The sequence below is a fragment of the Oryx dammah genome, unplaced genomic scaffold, assembly GCF_014754425.2.
Source record: "Oryx dammah isolate SB20612 unplaced genomic scaffold, SCBI_Odam_1.1 HiC_scaffold_2, whole genome shotgun sequence".
In the NCBI taxonomy this organism is placed as follows: domain Eukaryota; kingdom Metazoa; phylum Chordata; class Mammalia; order Artiodactyla; family Bovidae; genus Oryx; species Oryx dammah.
Window position 1 is genome coordinate 150,128,159 of NW_024070186.1, and position 18,702 is coordinate 150,146,860.

The window sequence follows — 18,702 nt, forward strand, 5'->3', positions numbered from 1 at the left end:
TCATCTTTATGGCCTATGAGATTGCACAATTTTGGTGTATTGATATCGAGAGCATGTATTAAAAGGAAAAATGACTTGTTTGAAGTTGAAAACTTTCTAAATTTCTCTGTGCGTCTCTGCTCACATTCATATACTAACCACACACATGTACACAGATACAAGGTACCCACAGAGAGACTGTAGGGTTCCTTTCCATTGGGAGATCATGCCGTGCAATCTATAAATCCAGGCCACTTTCCCCCTGCCTCCAAGTGAAAACCAAAAAAGTCAAAGATGTTCCACCAAGTGTTGTTGAATGGAATACCTGTACTATTTGGGAGTGTCTTTCAGTCTTAAGTACTATATAAGCTTCTCTTTCCAGAGGTATGGTCAGAAGAAGAAAGGAAGCTGATACTAATAGATATTAACAAGTGAATTGGAGACCATGGGGTTTAGTTTAGCTTCAGAAGGTAATCCTACTAGAAGAACCACATGGCATCATCCACGTGCAGAAAGAAAAGATTATGCAATTTAAGGGGTACACGCTGCTGACAACAGGAGCAGGGGAAAAAAAAAAAAGATTCCCCCTGCCAAAATGAAACAGGCAACCTGGCAAATAGGAGAGAGTAAAGCTTTTAGAGGATTACATGAACGCAAAGGATAAACTCTTTGCAACATTCAGGGGAAGTTGGTGGAAATCTGATGTGTAAGACCAGAGTGGAAGAAAAGTTTTAATAGCAAAGAACATGTAGCTGATTCACTTCATTATATAGCAGAAATTAACAACACTGTAAAGCAATTATATTCCATTTTTTTTAAAAAAAAAAGAGCTGAATGAATCTAGAAGCTGGAAAGTTAACAGAGAATATGCTGCATACACTGCAATCTTTTCACAATAAGTTTTTTTCTTACTGGTGGTAATAAAAATTATACCTCAAATTTGCCTGAGGGTCACATTTCGAGGGAGAAATAGTCATGAAATCATTAAATGATGATCTTCCTGTTCTCGTAATATCTTTGTAGCATACAAAAGTTACGATCTGGGTCCTGTTTCTCTGCCTTTTTGGATGACTTTATTTTGTAAATTTATTGAATAGCTATCAGACTTAGAAAATAATTATTTATATCAGTGTTTTTCAGTGCACTAGACTCTCCAAAGAACTTTGTAGAAAACATCAATGCCTGTACCCCATCACTAAGTATTCTGATTTATTTGGTCTAAGGTATGTTCTAGGCATTAATATCTGTGATATTGATACTCTCCAGGTGATGCTTACATATAGCCAGAGCTGAGAATCACTCATTTATATCAACCAAGCATATTTTAAAGCTGTAACAATAATGATCAAACCTACTATTTGATAGTGCTTCCCTGGTGATTCAGACGGTAAAAAACCTGCCTCCAGTGCAGGAGACCCAGGTTTGATCCCTGGATCAGGAAGATTTCCTGGAGATGGGAATGGCTTACCCACTTCAGTATTCTTGCCTGGAGGATTCCACAGATAGAGAAGCCTGGAGGGCTACAGTCCAAGGGGTTGCAAAGAGTCAGACATGACTGAACAACCAATATTTTCACACTATTTCACTTTACAACATGTCCACTGCCATAACACGTTCTTTATCTGCTACTGGGAGGGAAGTGTTATCATCAGTTTACAGATTTGAAGGATAGAGCATGGTTATAGTATTTGAACCCAAGTGTGATTTCAATCCTGAACTCTTTATGCTTTATTTATAATAGGAGGTCAATGTGGGAAGAAAGTCACTGATTTGTACAAAGTCTTTCTGGACTTCTAGAACCCAAATAAAAGCATATGGTCCTTGGTGAGAGCAAAGGTAGAAGGACAGGATAGGATCTTTATCTTAAGGAATGAATCCATCAAGCCAAGGAAGCTCGATAAGCTGCCCACTGATCTTTGTTCAAAGAGCTGCATTCCACTCTAAAAGGCTGTACTATAGGTGATGTTGCAGGTACTATGAGGAGTCTTACTAACTTTTCCTCCTACTGTCAGGAATTCAGACCTACATGGCTCTTCTACTACAATATCTCTTTACATATTAGAATTAATTTGATCCTAATTTTAAATCCCTTTAGTGATCTTTCAGGAACTTTAGAATTAATTTGATCCTAATTTTAAATCCCTTTAGTGATCTTTCAGGAACTTTAATCTCTTTAATGTAATCAGCCTTCATCAAGAAAGGGGAATTTGTAAAAAGAATAGTAGTGAAATTGTTAAAATCGTGTAATACATACAATAATAGTTATTTTGGTGTTGTTGTTCGGTTGCTAAGTCATGTCTGACTCTTTGTGACCCATGAACCACAGCACACCAGCCTCCCCTATCCTTCACCATCTCCAGGAGCTTGCTCAAACTCATGTCCATGGAGTCAGTGATGCCATCCAAACACCTCATCCTCTGTCACCCCCTTCTCCTGCCTTCAATCTTTCCCAGCATCAGGGTCTTTTCCAAAGAGTCAGCGCCTCTCAGCAGGTAGCCAAAGTATAGGAGCTTCAGCTTCAGCATCAGTCCTTCCAATGAATAATCAGAGTTGATTTCCTTTAGTATTGACTGGTTTGATCTTTTGTGTACTTGTTGTAATGGTAATGTACACAAGGTGTGGGGGACTTCCATGGCACTCTAAACAATGTGGCCTTTATGCTTGAGTCAATAAGGGGGTGGGAGAGAGTACTCTGGAATTTCAAACATGAGAGGGATAAGATCAGATATTTTATCTAAAATGAACATTTTCTGAGGCTACAAGGAGGCTGGATGGAGTAAAAGAGAGGGAGGGGACTCATGACCGAGGGATCAATTGTTCTAGTACAGGAGGAAGATGATGAAAGTGATGGAGAGAAGGAGGTAGAATATGGAACATATTTAGAAGGCAGAATCTTCAGCATTCAGTAACTAATAAATTGGAAAGGTGAGGGAGAGTCAAGGAGATTCCTAAGATTCTGGCTTGAGTAATTGAATGGTATTTCTAGTTACCAAGACAGGGACCAGAGGAGAAACAGGTTGGATGGAGGAAGGGTGAGGAGGAAGATATAATGTGTTAAGTTCGGCATGGAGATTGAATGACATCAGATGGGATCTTCATGAGATCACGAAACAGTCATTCAGGCTGAAGGAAGGTTTGGGAACCACTACTGTGCTGTGGTGGGGGAGGTGACAGGGCTAGAATTAGGATTGGGAAGCACTGTATACTCTTGTAGTTTTGTCTAGATACCCTACCTCTAATAATACTGATGATGATTATCTGTAACATGTGGAATATTTCATGTGTCAGTGGTGAGCTGCTTAATGCCTTTAAGGCATTGTTGCATTTAACTGTTCTCAAAACAACATAAGTTATGTGCTGTGACATTCCCATTTTACAGATACAGCAAATAGCAAGTTACTAAGTCCTCTACTAAACAACCTCATCCGGTACACTGGAATTTTCCATAGTTTTTTTTTTTTATAATTCATTTTTTTCATTAAAAAAATTTTTTTTAACTTTGCAACACTGTATTGGTTTTGCCATACATCAACATGAATCCATCACAGGTATACCTAAGTTCTCACTCCTGAACCCCCCTCCCGCCTCCCTCCCCATATTAATTGAAGTATAGTTGATTCACAAAGTTGTGTTGATTTCAGGTGTACACCTGATATATATATATATATAAATATGCAATATATAATATATATTATTTTTCAGAGATATAATCCTCTCCTTTTTAAAATTAATTTTTACTGGAGTATAGTTATTTACAATGTTGTATCAGTTTCTGTTGTTCAGTCACTAAGTCGTGTCTGACTCTTTGTGACCCCATGGGCTGCAGCAAGCCAGGCTTCCCACTATCCATCCCCCAGAGTTTGCTCAGGTTCATGTCCATTGAGTCAGTGATGCTATCCAACCATCTCATCCTCTGCCATCCTCTTCTGCTTCTCCCTGTGAGTCTGTATTACACAGCAAAGTGAATCAGCCATACGTATACATGCATCCCCTCTTTTTTGGATTTTTTTTGCATTCAGGTTACTGCAGAGTGAGCTATACAGTATGTTCTCATTAGGTATCTATTTTATACATAGTATCAGTAGTGTATATATGTCAGTCTCAAGTATTTTATTCTCCCCCTTTACCTCAGCACAGTCTTTAGCACATTGAAAATATCCAATATGTGTTAGCTGAATAAATGGTGACATTTACATGTTACAGGATCACTCTTAAGACAAAAAAACTTGACTAACAGTCATGGGGAAAGTTGGGTGGAGCGATCTTTTTGGTGGAATCTTGCATTTATGATTTTGCATCTTGCATTTATGATTCTTGCAGTTTCCTTGTGGCTCAGATGGTAAACTGTCTGCCTGCAACACGGGAGACCTGGGTTTGATCCCTGGGTCAGGAGATCCTCTGGAGAAGGAAATGGCACCCCACTCCAGTACTCTTGCTTGGAAAATTCCATGGATGGAGGAGCCTGGTAGGCTATAGTCCATGGGGTTGCAAAGAGTCAGACACGACTGAGTGACTTCACTTTCACTTTGCATTTATGAATGGTTGAAGAAACAGGTATAATTAACATAACGAAGTGATTTCTAACCTACTTCAGTCTTTAGGCCTCTTTATGGAATCTGATAGAAGCTATGGATCCTTTCCCCTGAGAAAGGCATGCTGAGGGACACAGACATCCTTAAAATTTTAAATAGAGCTGAGGTTCATTGATTCTACTTGGGCTTAAGACATGCTTTGATACAGTCTTCAGACTCTTTATATGATTCCTTTTAAATTGCCCCCAGTTCCGTTGTGAAGATAATTTCTCTTATTGCTTATTACAGCCAAATTTGGATGTAGCTGGAATTAAGCATTAGAGCATTTTCTGAGGCATAAATGTGATTTTTATTACCTCTCAATTCAGATTGAAACAAATCTAAGTCCTTTTCCAAATCTACTCATTGAAGATTTTAGAGAATTCTCAAAAGGGCATCTTGTACACTAAGAATATAAACAAATTGCAAACCCCTTCAGGAAATCATTGATTATTCATAAAGCTCAATTAATTCTTGTGTATATTTAATAACACACTCATATCTATGACTATTCCTTACAACCCAAACTAACTATGTGCTCAGGAATTGTAAATAGATTTTAATATCAGCCCGAGAGAAACATAATTAGAATAGGAATGTGCTGCCAAATAATTATATAACATACTACAAATTATCATCTAGTTAGTATAAATTGAGATTCATCACTATCACATTGTCAGAATTTATCCAAGTAATGAACTTATCATCAATTAAGGGTCTCAAAGACTACTAAAGGACTCTCAAAAACCTTAAAAAAGAATGAACTGCTTAATTATTTCCCCATTTCTTTGAAAGTCAACCAAGTATAAGGCCATGTGCAGGTTCTTTATGTCTAGACACTGGTAAGAGGATTCTTGCTCACTTACATGCATGGAAGCTCAGAGCTGAAGGGAAGATTAGCCACAATTAGAATAGAATCCAACAATCCTTTTTTACAGATGAGCTGACTGGGTTGACAGGAATAAACAGACTTGTTAAAAGTAAAACATTAAGAGGGTCTAAGAAATTCAGATCAATGGCACTTTAGACCCTGGTTTGAAATTCTAGCCCTAGCCCTGTAACCTCATTTTTCTCATCTGTCACATGGGATATTTTGAGACAGTAAAAAGATGTCATTTTAGTCAATACATAGCCTATTCTGACACACACATTTATATACCCAATAAGTAGTGTGTATTTTCTCCTATTAGGAGAAGACAAGAATTTGCAACTCACGACTTTCAGTCCAAGACTCTAGTCACAGTCCCTTACCACGTTAGAAATTAGCTTCATGATCTCCAACCAGTATACTGGCATTGGATAGCTAAACTCTTGTGACATTCAGTTTCAAGTTCTCTTTTTGCCTTAAAGTGGCAAACATTTGGGGTTTTGTTATTGTCTTTGCTGTTGTGTCTTTATCACCTTCAATCAGTGCTCGACAAATAGGTGCTGGATGAAAGAATAAATTGCTCTACCGAGTCCCTACAATGTTCACTACCGGCTTCAGTAGAAACAGCATTTCTTGCGAACTTGTGTAAACTAGAAATGATTGGATATCTGAGAATCAAGGGAAATAACTGCATTCAAGAAATAGAAAGCTTAATTTTGTTCCAGGTGCCATTATTTGAAGAATCATTTGACATCTTGATGTACACAATAGCAGTAGAATAGGATACTTTCTTTTCCTTTTAAATCCTGAGACAAGTATCAAATCACAGCCTAGCCACTAGCTAGTTCTGTGACTTTGGGTAAGTTATGAAACCTCTCTGAGCTCTGTCAGTTTCTTGTATGCAGAATTTTCTCACACAAATTAAATGAATGATTCATTTAACCTGCTTTGCACAGTACCTGGCACATGATAAGTGTTGAGTAAAAGGTAGCTTCTATGCTCTTTGACTTATTCTATGCATTCTATGACTAGAAATAATGGACTTGGGGATGACTTAGTGGATGTAAGTTCCAAGCACAGGTGTGCAACCTCTTATCATGTCAGTGTATACTGCTTAATTTGATGTCTTCTGTCCTAAGACATGAAGACTGATGGTGTTTCTGTCCTGTGAAAACGTGAAATGAAACCCATCTAAAACGTGAAATTATACCCATCGAACTACTTCCTCTTGCCTTAGTCACAGCTGTTAGGCATAGCTTATATGAGGGAGAAAAATCAATGCACAAAATTATTTGATTAATCAGCATTACCACTGCACTTTCTAGCAGAGGGAAGCTGGGCATTAAAAAAAAAAATGCATTTTCTGTCTGGCATCATTTGTATGTTAATTGAAACAAAAGGAAAGAAAAAAAAGCAACAAAAGCACACAAATGTTGATGGGAGAAAATGCAATATAATTCTACAAAATATTTTGGTACTAAAATGTTTTATGGAGACTAATGGTTCAATTATAGCTTAATGCTTATTGCCACGAGTGTTGTAAGGGAGGAAAACATCTCCCCTCTGATGTACTTGCTCATGTAAACAAGAGAGCAGGTTTCCTGAGTCAGAAACAGTATGTTCTCACTCACCCAGTGGCCACTCTCTGGCTCAGAAAATCGGTCCAGCCCTAGAGCAGTATCCCAGCTGGATGGAGCACCATTGCGTCCCCTCCCTCCCCATCAGAGGACCATTAAGTTTCCGCTACTTATGCTTGAAATACGGACTTGATTTCTCAATCCTATTACAGGGTTTGAAAACAACTCTGCTCCTCTCCAAAGAAGCACGTTTATTTTCAGGTCGTGAAATGCATTTTATTAGCTCAAACGTATCACAGTTAATAATACAGGACTTTGGGGTTGAATGAAACCTTTCTTTTGAGGAAACTAAGGCACAGAGGACTTGTCCACTGTGCCGATAGAGCTGAGAGTTCAGCAGACTGAGTGGGGTAGAAGAAAGATTGTTTATGAAGAGCCTCAAGCACAGTTCTTGGAACATGTGTTTTATTTATTCATTCAGTAGAAATGTATTGAGCCCTTATTGTGTGTTAACGTAATTGATATTGGGGATTTGGGAGAATGAGACAAAGAAGGCATATATCCTCTTTTATAGAAGAGTATAGGAGGGGATAAGGATAACAAATGGATCAATGTCTTTCATTAATTATAAATTTTTATTAGTGTTACAAAGCAACTAAGTAGAGTGCAAGGTCACAAAGGACGAGAAACGATTTCCTTCTTTTGGACTTCCTTGGTGATCTGCCTTGCAAGGCAGGGAATGTGAGTTCGATTGCTGGTGTGCTAAGTTGTTTCAGTCATGTCCGAGTCTTTGAGACTCCATGGACTGTAGCCCACCAGGTTCCTTTGTTCATCAGATTCTCCAGACAAGAAACCTGGACTGGGTTGCCATTTCTTCCTCCAGGAGATCTTCCCAACCCAGGGATCAAACCCATGTCTTCCACGTCTCCTGCACTGCAGGCAGATCCTTTACCCACTGAGCCACCCGGAAAGCCCCTTGCTTGATCCCTGGTGGGGGAACTAAAATCCCACAAGCTGTGTAGCAGCTCAGCCTGCACATTGCAACTACTGAGCCCACATACTGCAACTAGAGAATCCACACACTGCAACAAAAGATCCTGACTGTCACAATTAAGACCTGTTGCAGCCAAATAAATAAATATTTTTTAAAAAATGAGTTCTTTCTTCTTTATCTCCCAGTGATTAATCACAATGGGTTAAGTGAGGCTGACTTTGGAAAAAGGTATTGGCAATTGCAAGTGCAAAAGTCATACTGATGGGAAAGAGGCCATGTTACATTTCCAGGCAGAGTGTCCCTGAAATAGGGTATTGGAGACAAAGAGGCTAGAGAGGGGAGGGTGTGTTATATTACATAGGTCACAGGAGTTTGCATTAAGAGCATGTTCGGTTGATAAAATTAATACTGTCCTTGAACTTCAATTTTCATTTGCAAAAAAAAAAAAAAAGATAGTACCAATTTTATCAAGGGCTCTAATGTTTATGAAAGGAGAATGTTGCTTGTCACCCAGCATGGCACCAGACACATGTTTGGAATTTCCTACCCAGAGTCCTCCTACCCTCTGCCTCATCTTTAAATTCATCTGCCATCAGCTACTCTCTTGGTAGAATCACACTCCATGGGAATGAGCTGAGGTGAAAATGTGGTGGACAGTGAAGAGTCATGGGGAGGAGAAAGAGACCTGGGGGAGATAGAAGTCAGGAGGAGCTGGTGACCTGGGATTTTGACATTAAAGGTGGATTAAGCGGTGTGCAGCATCCTCTGAAAGCAGCAGGATGCCTGCTGGGAGGTGGCGGGGGGACAGGGGGCGAAGAAGACCCCTAGTGACCTGATGGTCCCATGTGTATGTTGATGCTTGTTGGGGTCACTCTCAGACTGCAGAAATTCACAAAGACTGTTTGTTCACATGAGAGCTCTGCTCCTCCCTAGCCTCATCAAGTCTTGACATTTGAATTTCTAACAAAATTTTGGGAAATAACTTTTCAGATTCTCATCATATAGTACTTGTTCAATATGAATAGAAATAATTACTTTGCTGAAGTGATTAGCATGCCCAAGAATGACTATAGACTTTCTCTCAGTTTTTACTTTTAGATAAATGTCAAATATCTTCCTTAAAGTGCGTTGGATTTCTCTTTTCTAAAGAATCATTAAAAAGTGGTAAAATATGATGAAGGTGTAGGGAAGTACAGAAAAATAATGAGAAATGTGCATGAGAAGAAAGCCAAGTTGACCTGGCAGAGAAAATTTTCTCAGCAGTAATTGTAGTCACCAAAGAAGTAAAAGCTAATAATGCTAATTTCATCTAAAGGAGAAGAGCAGTAAGTGGTTGTATTTTCCCCAGACATTGCTGGAAGCCTAGTTCAGAATGGAAGGCTTCTCCATTCTGAAATGCAGGCCCTTTATGGTAAAGTAGACTCACAGTTTCTGAGATCAGGTGGTCTGCAGACCCAGTCCGGCAGTTCAGAGAGTGACTTTGTTTGAAGCACATAACCCATCTGAGCTTCAGTGTTGTCAACTCTGAAGTGAGAATGCCAAATTTACCTCAGGATAAACTGTGATAAACCAGGAAAAAGCAGTCAATCCTAAAAGGAAATCAACCCTGAATATTCACTGGAAGGACTGATGCTGAAGCTGAATCTCCAATACTTTGACCAACTGATGTAGCGAGCCTACTCATTGGAAAAGGCCCTGATGCTGGGAAAAATTGAAGGCAGGAAGAGAAGGGTGCGGCAGAGGAGGAGATGGTTGGACAGCATTACTGACTCAATGGACATGAAATTGAGCAAACTTTGGGAGATAGTGAAGGACAGGGAAACCTGGCATGCTGCAGTCCACAGAGTCTCCAAGAGTTGGATGTGACTTAGCGACTAAACAACATTAACAACAACCTGAGATGACATGAGATGCCATCCAGGGTGTCAGATACCATCTTTGGCATCTCTGTGAAAGAGATGAGTCTCTTTCCTTCCTTTCTTTCCCTCAGGAGAAAGAGATGGGTTAAGTGGTGGCTGGAATAGGACCCTAGACTCCTGAATCCTCAAACTCCCTAGAGATACTCCATAGACCTTCAGGAAAGGTCTCAGAAAAAGCTTCTATATGTAGTTGCCCAGGGCTAATGGAGCAAGTTCAACTGAATCATGTAGAGTATCCATTCACACAGAGTGCCCCACTTTGCCCAGAATAGAAAGTCCTAAGGCCTTTTTTATAACTTTTCAAATCATAACAGACTCTTGGAGGTCCAAATGAAGACCATCCAACCAACCTGGGTCCTTTGCTTTGATTTCAAAAATGGGTAATACTTCTACCCCACGCAGCAAGATAAGGGTTTCATGTTGGAACCTTTTAAAAAGGTTCCCCTCCCCTCCCAATCTTTTCAGATCTTTGGTCTAGAAGAAAGAGGGGATGAACAGTCTCTTCAGTTGCTTTCCCTCAGCTCCACAGCCAGTTGTACCATTCAGATGAGTAGGGAAAGCAAATGCAAGATAAAACATGATAAGACAGGATGGAGAAAGATGTGTTTGGGTCAATGGCTTGGGCAAACCTGAACTGATCCTATTTTTCTTTGCCCCTACCAGACAATCCTTGAGAGGGCTTATCTTGGATGATTTTCTGTTTTTATTTTCATTAAAAAATTTTCCTTTGAATGATGTAATCTCTATTCTACAAGGAAAGAATCACTTGTATCAAAGGAACTGTATATCTACATTTAGCAAAATAGAGAAGAACCTGGCAGCCCCTTGCATGACCACCAGGCATTTCTCTTGCCTGTTCCAAGCCTGCCCTTTGGGAGAGATATGACCAGTTATGTAAGCCAAATAGATTTCTAACCAAGAGAAGCCTCATCAGCAAATCATCCCCTTAAATGTAACAGAAGTCCCTGGCTTCACTTATAAAAGACTCTTGGGATAGGATGCTTCTTTGCATTTTGAGGGCTCCGCATAAAATCTGGGTGTTTTTCTCAGTTCTGGTCTACACTCCATTACACACTTTAATGACTGCATTAAAATTCTCAAATGAAGCTTTGGGATAAAGGGCAGCTGATTATATTTATTCACCTTTCAGTGCTGACATCACTGCAATATGCTTGCTTTCTTTACTGAAAGGTACTTATAATATCCAAAGACGTGTTAATGGAACTATAGTTTAGAAGTAAGTAACGGCTAGTCTGCCTAACTGGAGAAGAAGCGTGCCACAGTGGAAAAACCACCAGGTGGGATAAAGGAGGCTGAGTTCTAGTTCTTGGCTGGGTCACTATGGAAAGTCATGTTACCTCCTATAAAGTGAGAGGATTCACTTTGATGATGTCTATGATTGTTTTCAGTGGCAATTTTAAATGCATCCTGTGACTCAATGGCTTCCAAGAAATGCCCTTCAGGTTTTAGATATAAGATTGGAGAGTCAAGCAGGACGACTGTGCCAAGAGATCTCTTCCAAGTTACTAAAAAACCCACAGCTCTGCATCTGCATGGAGGGGTTGGTCTACTTGTGAAATTAGTGTGCATTACCAGTCAACCACACAGCTCACCCAATATCTTTTAAACTAGTAAGTAAGTAAATATGTGTTAGTTACTCAGTCGTGTCTGATTCTCTGTGACTCCATGGATTCATCTGTCCATGGAATTCTCCAGGCAAGAATCTAGAGTGGGTAGCTATTTCCTTCTTCAGGGGATCTTCCCTACCCAGGGATGGAAACTGGGTCTCCTGAATTGCAGGCAGATTCTTTGCCCTCTGAGCCACTTGGGAAGCCTGCAGAGTGCAATAACACCTCGTGCCATTTTAGATAAAAACATTGCCTTAGGCGACAGTGACCACTTGAAAATCAGAAAGTCACCTGTCTGGTCATGTAAATATAACCTGGTTACTTTTGCCTACTTTCCTTCAATTCAATTCCCTGACTCTTATTAATGCTTCTATTTTATTATTATTATTTTATTAGCATTTGTTGAGGTAGAGTTGCTTTACAATGTGGTGTTAGTTTCCGCTGTACAACATGAATCAACTACATGTATATATATATCCCCTCCCTCATGCACCCCAATGTTTACTGTAGCACTGTTTACAATAGCCAGGGCTATATTCAATCTTAAATTGAATGGATAAAGAAGATGTGGTACATATATTTAATGGACTATTACTCAGCCATAAAAAGGAACAAAGTTGGGTCATCTGTAGACCTAGAGACTATCTTACAGAGTGTAGTAAGTCAGAAAGAGAAAAGCAAATATCTATATTAACAAATGTATGTGGAATGCTTCTATTTTAAACCCCCAGCTTGCTTTTCCCATTGTCTTTGTCTATGCTACAGTTTCTCAAGGCATTTTAGGCTAAATAGTCCTCTGTTGCGGATGGGGGAGGGGTGTGGACTTTATGCCTTATGGGATGTTTAGCAGCATCCTTGGCGTCTAATTACTAGCTGTCAGTGGACTGCCACTGTCTCCTGTACGACGACCAGAAATGTCTCCAGACATCTAGAAGTCCCTGAGGGGTGAAATCACTCTGATTTGAGAGCCACTACTTCACTTTCACTTTTCACTTTCATGCATTGGGGAAGGAAATGGCAACCCAATCCAGTGTTCTTGCCTGGAGAATCCCAGGGATGGGGGAGCCTGGTGGGCTGCTGTCTATGGGGTCGCACAGAGTTGGACACGACTGAAGTGACTTAGCAGCAGAAGCAGCAGTCTAGGTTTCAGAGAAGACAATAGCAACCCACTCCAGTACTCTTGCCTGGAAGTCCCATGGGCAGAGGAACCTGGTGGGCTGCAGTCCATGGGGTTTCGAAGAGTCAGACACGACTGAGCAACTTCACTTTCACTTTTCACTTTCATGCACTGGAGAAGGAAATGGCAACCCACTCCAGTGTTCTTGCCTGGAGAATCCCAGGGACGGGGGAGCCTGGTGGGCTGCCGTCTATGGGGTCGCACAGAGTCGGACACGACTGAAGCGACTTAGCAGCAGCAGCAGCAGCAGCAGTCTAGGTTTAATCTTTTTTTTTTTTCTTTTAATTCTGAACTTTCTTGGGCAATGCTATACATCCCAAAGTGTCCAGAAAGTACTACTCTGTTGTTATCACTCTTAACATTACATTCATCTTTCATTTATATAAGGTTTCACAATTTATCAAGTGTTTTCACCCACATTATCCATGGAGATCAAGGCATGGCAGCTCCTGGTATGGAACAAATGAGGAGAGAGAAGCATCTTTTCTGTGACTTGTCCCTGTTTCCCTTTTTTACCGCACTTGAAATCTTGCATGTTTCACAGAAGAGGAGTTGCCATGAGGAAGACATATTTAGGACAAGTCAGGCACTGTATCAATAAAATCTGGTGGATTTCTGAGACATAAAATAAAAGAGATGCTGTATCACCTTGAAATGATACTCATCTCAATGTCTGCTGGCAAGATCTACTAATCTCTCAAGAAGGACACAGGACCACACATCTGTAATTACATACCAACAGCTGGTTTCAAAGAACCCTGAGCGCAGTGGCTCTTTAAAAGGGTTCTGAAAACTGCGATCTTCAGCCTCAATGAACTGCTGGAGTTTTACCATGCCGCACTCAGTGATACCGGATGGCATTTTTGAGAAAGAGAAATGAACACATTCCTCTCCTTTTCTCTTCCTCCCTCCCCCTCTTACCTGCTTAAGGATCTCAGCGGCTGTTTCATGGGAACAATCAAATATCACGTAGAACTCCTTCCCTTTCTTCATTTCCTTGAGTAACGGCTTAGCATCTTTATTCCCAGAGGGCAGCTGGCGGATTTTGATTTTAATATTATATCTGGAGGGAGCTTTGATGAGCTCTTGCAGGCGAATGAGACCTAGAAAATGACATTCAATCAGGCAACAGACTGTTCTGTCCAGAGTATTTGTGTATTGCCATTTACAGTCAAACTCATATCATTCCCCCAATGTATCAAGAGGCCACCTACCTAAAGGTTGCATTATTGACTGCTCATTTATCATTCTTGCTTCTATGGTGGGTCATACTATATTTTCCTTTTGTGGGTATGTGTGGCCAGAAGCACAATTTTCCCAAGAGGATTTTGAATTTTTTTTAGAATGCAATTGTCCTCTCCAGCTTTCACCACAAATCTTTAGCAAATCAAGTCAATAAATGTAAAACTTTTGTAAACAAAATTTGCTTGATGTTTTCAAAGGTTCTTGAGGTAATGGATATACCATCTTACTTAAAAACAAACAAACAAACGGTAAAATACTAGAATTTCTTGGGACTATAAACCTCTGCAACCCTTTCATCAAATATTTATATATAACATACTGTTTTGCAGTTAATTGGTTGGGCTGTTCTATATCATCTTTCAGTTCCTGCCATATAAGCTATTTATAAATGGCTTGTTTTTTCTTTCTAATATAATTGAATATTGAATGGGAAAATACTTTCTTGATTAAAAGAAAAGACACTGAATATTTAAAAAGTCATGATAATAAGAGCAGAAGCATATTCTTTAAAAAATCTACCATTGGTGGTTATAGGAGTGTATACAGCTAACTCAACTAACTTGAGGAAGAATGTTTAATTCACCCCAAAAATAAATCTAGTGAACTGCACCATTGTTTCAAACAGAAGTGTTTTACTAAGGCAAGAACAACAGCTATATAAAGCCTGAGCCTTATTTCCCTAATGTTAACTGGTGTTTGTTACACTGCACGATGTTCGCTCTTACTCAAGGACTCCCACTGGAAAACTGAATTTTTTTTTTATTACACAGTCTGTGCCTTCAGGATGTGTCAGCTTCAAGTAATCAATAAGAAATGTTAAGCTTTGTCACTCTTCAGACAGAAATTGTCGTATGCACCACGCAAGACAGCATATACATGCTGGCTACCTCTGGACTTGAGGCACTTCTTTTATTTTTTTGTTTTGTTTATTTAGTTATTTGTAAGAATCTGCCTGCAGTGCAGGAGACCCAGTTTCTTTCCCCAGGTTGGGAAGATCCCCTGGAGAAGGAAATGGCAACCCACTCCAGCATTCTTGCCTGGGAAATCCCATGGACAGAGGAGCCTGGTGGGCTACAGTCCATGGGGTCACAAAGAGTCGGACACAACTGAGCGACTAACACTCTCACTTTTACCCTTCCCCCTAGAAGCTACATTTTTGTGTCTAAAATCTTATGAGTTCTCTCATACCTTGGGTAAGTGTGGTTCTGAAGTACAGTAAATTTGAGAGAAAGTTACTCTTCAGGGTTAAATGAACCAGCACAAGGAAAGGAGTTATAGAATCATATCAAAATTTAGTGCTCATTATCCTTCTTCATTTTTTAACTTCCTGGGAACTTGCTTCAAGTCAGTGTGATTGAAGTCTCCCAGGTACTGATGTGGTTGAAGGCTCCCAATTACCTCACCTACTTCCTCAGTGGCTCAGTGGTTCAGTAAGTAAAGAATCTGCCTGCAATGCAGGAGACACAGGAGATGCCAGTTTGATCCCTGGGTTGGGAAGATACCTTGGAGGGGGAAGTGGCAAAGTATTCTTTGCCTGGAGAATCCCATGGACAGAGGAGCCCCAGGCTACACCCACGGGCTGTTACTTGTCCTCTTACTTTCAGAATCACTTGTCTTGAGCACCCTGTGGATAACTAGAAGAAAACTGAGCACACTGACTTGTGCATTTGTTCCTCTTCACAATAACCCTATGAAGAAAGTGTTTTCATCTTCATTATTTCACGTACGGAAATCAAGGCTCAGAGCAATGAAGTAACTTACTCATGGTTACAAAGATAGGAGGAGCCATGGATTCAAATTGCCTGTGGGTCCAGCTCTCAGTCTTTCCATGTCACCATCATGCATTGCAAATACAAATTTGTTGATGCTTGAGGGAACAGGTATAACTTTGGATTATTTGATGGGATGGGGAAAAAGTTGAAAGAGGTACCCACTGTCCTTTCTTCTTTACTCTAGGCTGCTTGCGAGTCTCTCCCATAATTTTTTTTTCCCTATTGCCCTCTTGATTTATAATCAGATTTTTTTTTTAATTTGAGCATGGCCACAAGGGAGATCAACGTGGCCTTTAAATAAAATAAGCAAAAATTTTAAGAATTTCATTTCATATGCTGCCACAAGCTGCTCTTTTGTTCTTTGCTAAATGGAATGTCAGTCTTGAAGTGCATCTTCCCAGACACATTAAGAGCCTTTAAAGTTGAATGCTTTCTCTCCCTTCATTCATTCATGTTTATGGGAAAACATTTCCTAGCTATTCACTGTATGCCAAGTACCACACTAAGAGTTGGAAACACATGAATACATCTTGCTTTAAGGTCTTCACAGCTCATAGAAGGATTTCATTCCATCAAATCTTGTGATGTACATGGACAGCTCTTATTACTTAATTTCATAAATTATGACCCAAGGCTAATTGGGGCTGGACCAACTTGCTCAACGTTGTGTTAAGGCTTACTGTTATTCAGTCACTAAGTCATGTCCAACTCTTTGGGACCCCATGGACTGCAGTATGCCAAGCTTCCCTGTCCTCCACTATCTCCCTGAATTTGCTAAAGCTCATGTTCACTGAGTCAGTGATGCTATCTAATCATCTTACCCTCTGCTGCCCTCTTCTCCATTTGCCTTCAATCTTTCCCAGCATCAGGGTCTTTTCTAATGAGTTGGCTGTTCTCACTGGTGGCCAAAGTACTGGAGCTTCAGCTTTAGCATCAGTCCTTACAATGAGTATTCAGGGTTGATCTCTCTTAGGATTGACTGGTTTAATTTCCTTGCTGTCCAAGGGACTCTCAAGAGTCCTCTCCAGCACCATAGTTTGAAAGCATCAATTCTTAGGTGCTCAGTCTTCTCTATGGTCTAACTCTCACATCTGTACATGACTACTGAAAAAAAAAACAGCTTTGACCATAAGGACTTTGTTGGCAAAGTAATGTCTTTACTTTTTAATGCACCATCTAGGTTTGTCATAGCCTTCCTTCCAAGAAGCAATTGTCTTCTAATTTCATGGCTGCAGTCAACATCTGCAGTGATTCTGGAGCTTAAAAGAGAAAACCTGTCCCTGCTTCCACTTTTTCCCCTTCTATTTGCCATGAAGTGATGCGACCCGATGGCATGATCTCAGTTTTTTTAATGTTGAGTATGGTTACTGAGTGAGTTGACTCATGGGGTCCCAAAGAGTCGGACACGACTGAGTGACTGAACTGAACTGAACTGATGGCTACTGGGAGGCAGATATAGGGCATAAAGCCAGGTCCACCTCTGACTGCTCAATCCAGGGCTCTTTTCACCAAATCAGTCACTCCTCCTGACTATAGAACAACAGACTGGTTCCAAATAGGAAAAAGAGTACGTCAAGGCTGTATATTGTCACCCTGCTTATTTAACTTATAAGCAGAGTACATCATGAGAAATGCTGGGCCGGAAGAACCACAAGCTGGAATCAAGATTGCCGGGAGAAATATCAATAACCTCAGATATGCAGATGACACCACCCTTATGGCAGAAAATGAAGAGGAACTAAAAAGCCTATTGATGAAAGTGAAAGGGGAGAGTGAAAAAATTGGCTTAAAGCTCAACATTCAGAAAATGAAGATCATGGCATCTGGTCCCATCACTTCATGGCAAATAAATGAGGAAACTGGAAACAGTGTCAGACTTTATTTTGGGGAGCTCCAAAATCACTGTAGATGGTGACTGCAGCCATGAAATTAAAAGAGGTTTACTCCTTGGAAGGAAAGTGATGACCAACATAGACAGCATATTCAAAAGCAAAGACATTACTTTGCCAACAAAGGTCCATCTAGTCAAGGCTATGGTTTTTCCAGTAGTCATGTATGGATGTGAGAGTTGGACTGTGAAGAAAGCTGAGTGCTGAAGAATTGATGCTTTTGAACTGTGGTGTTGGAGAAGACTCTTGAGAGTCACTTGAACTGCAAGGAGATCCAACCAGTCCATTCTAAGGAGATCAGTCCTGGGATTTCTTTGGAAGGACTGATGCTAAAACTGAATCTCCAGTACTTTGGCCACCTCATTGGCCAAAGTACTGTAAGAAGAGTTGACTCATTGGAAAAGACTGATGCTGAGAGGGATTGGGGGCAGGAGGAGAAAGGGACAACAGAGAAAGAGATGGCTGGATGGCATCGATGGACGTGAGTTTGAGTGAACTCCAGGAGTTGGTGATGGACAGGGAGGCCTGGCGTGCTGCAGTTCATGGGGTCTCAAAGAGTTGGACACGACTGGGCAACCAAACTGAATTGAACTGAACTGAACTATGAAATTTAAGATCAAATATTTAACTGACTGAATGACTAACTAACTGTATAAATAAATATCTGTGTAAATAAATAGAAAGAAATTTAGACCAGTATAAAACATTCAGCCTTTATTTGGCAAATGAATCCATTAATAAACAGGCTCCCTCCTCCTCCAAAAAAGTAACCGTGAGCTTCCACAATTGTTTCATAAAAGAAAGTTTTTAATACCAATAGAAGAGAAAGGAGAACTCAGTACAAAAGACTAGCTTTTAATTGGACTAAATTCATCTTTTGGAGAAACTCACTGCTAAACCCTAATTTACTCATTTTGTCCTTATACAGGTGAATTTGCCTCAGGAAAGAGAGCATCAGCAGATTTAAAGATTACAGACCCAAGATGTAGAAAGAATAAAGGGCAAGGAAGGGGAGGTTTACATTTCTCTTCCAAAGCAATTGTTTGCTTTCAAAAAAAGAAAAAAACAACCTTTCTGCCCTCA

General features: G+C 40.1%; 1 protein-coding gene across 2 annotated transcripts in view; it reads right to left on the reverse strand.

Moving 5' to 3' along the window:
* GRIK1 (glutamate ionotropic receptor kainate type subunit 1) overlaps window positions 1-18,702 on the reverse strand; it is a 171,822-nt gene that overhangs the window by 140,274 nt on the left and 12,846 nt on the right. For both annotated transcript variants that reach the window (XM_040227736.1, XM_040227728.1), the window contains exon 3: window positions 13,635-13,816. In XM_040227736.1, coding sequence (XP_040083670.1) covers window positions 13,635-13,816 — 182 coding nt within the window. The remainder of the gene's footprint in view (window positions 1-13,634; window positions 13,817-18,702) is intronic.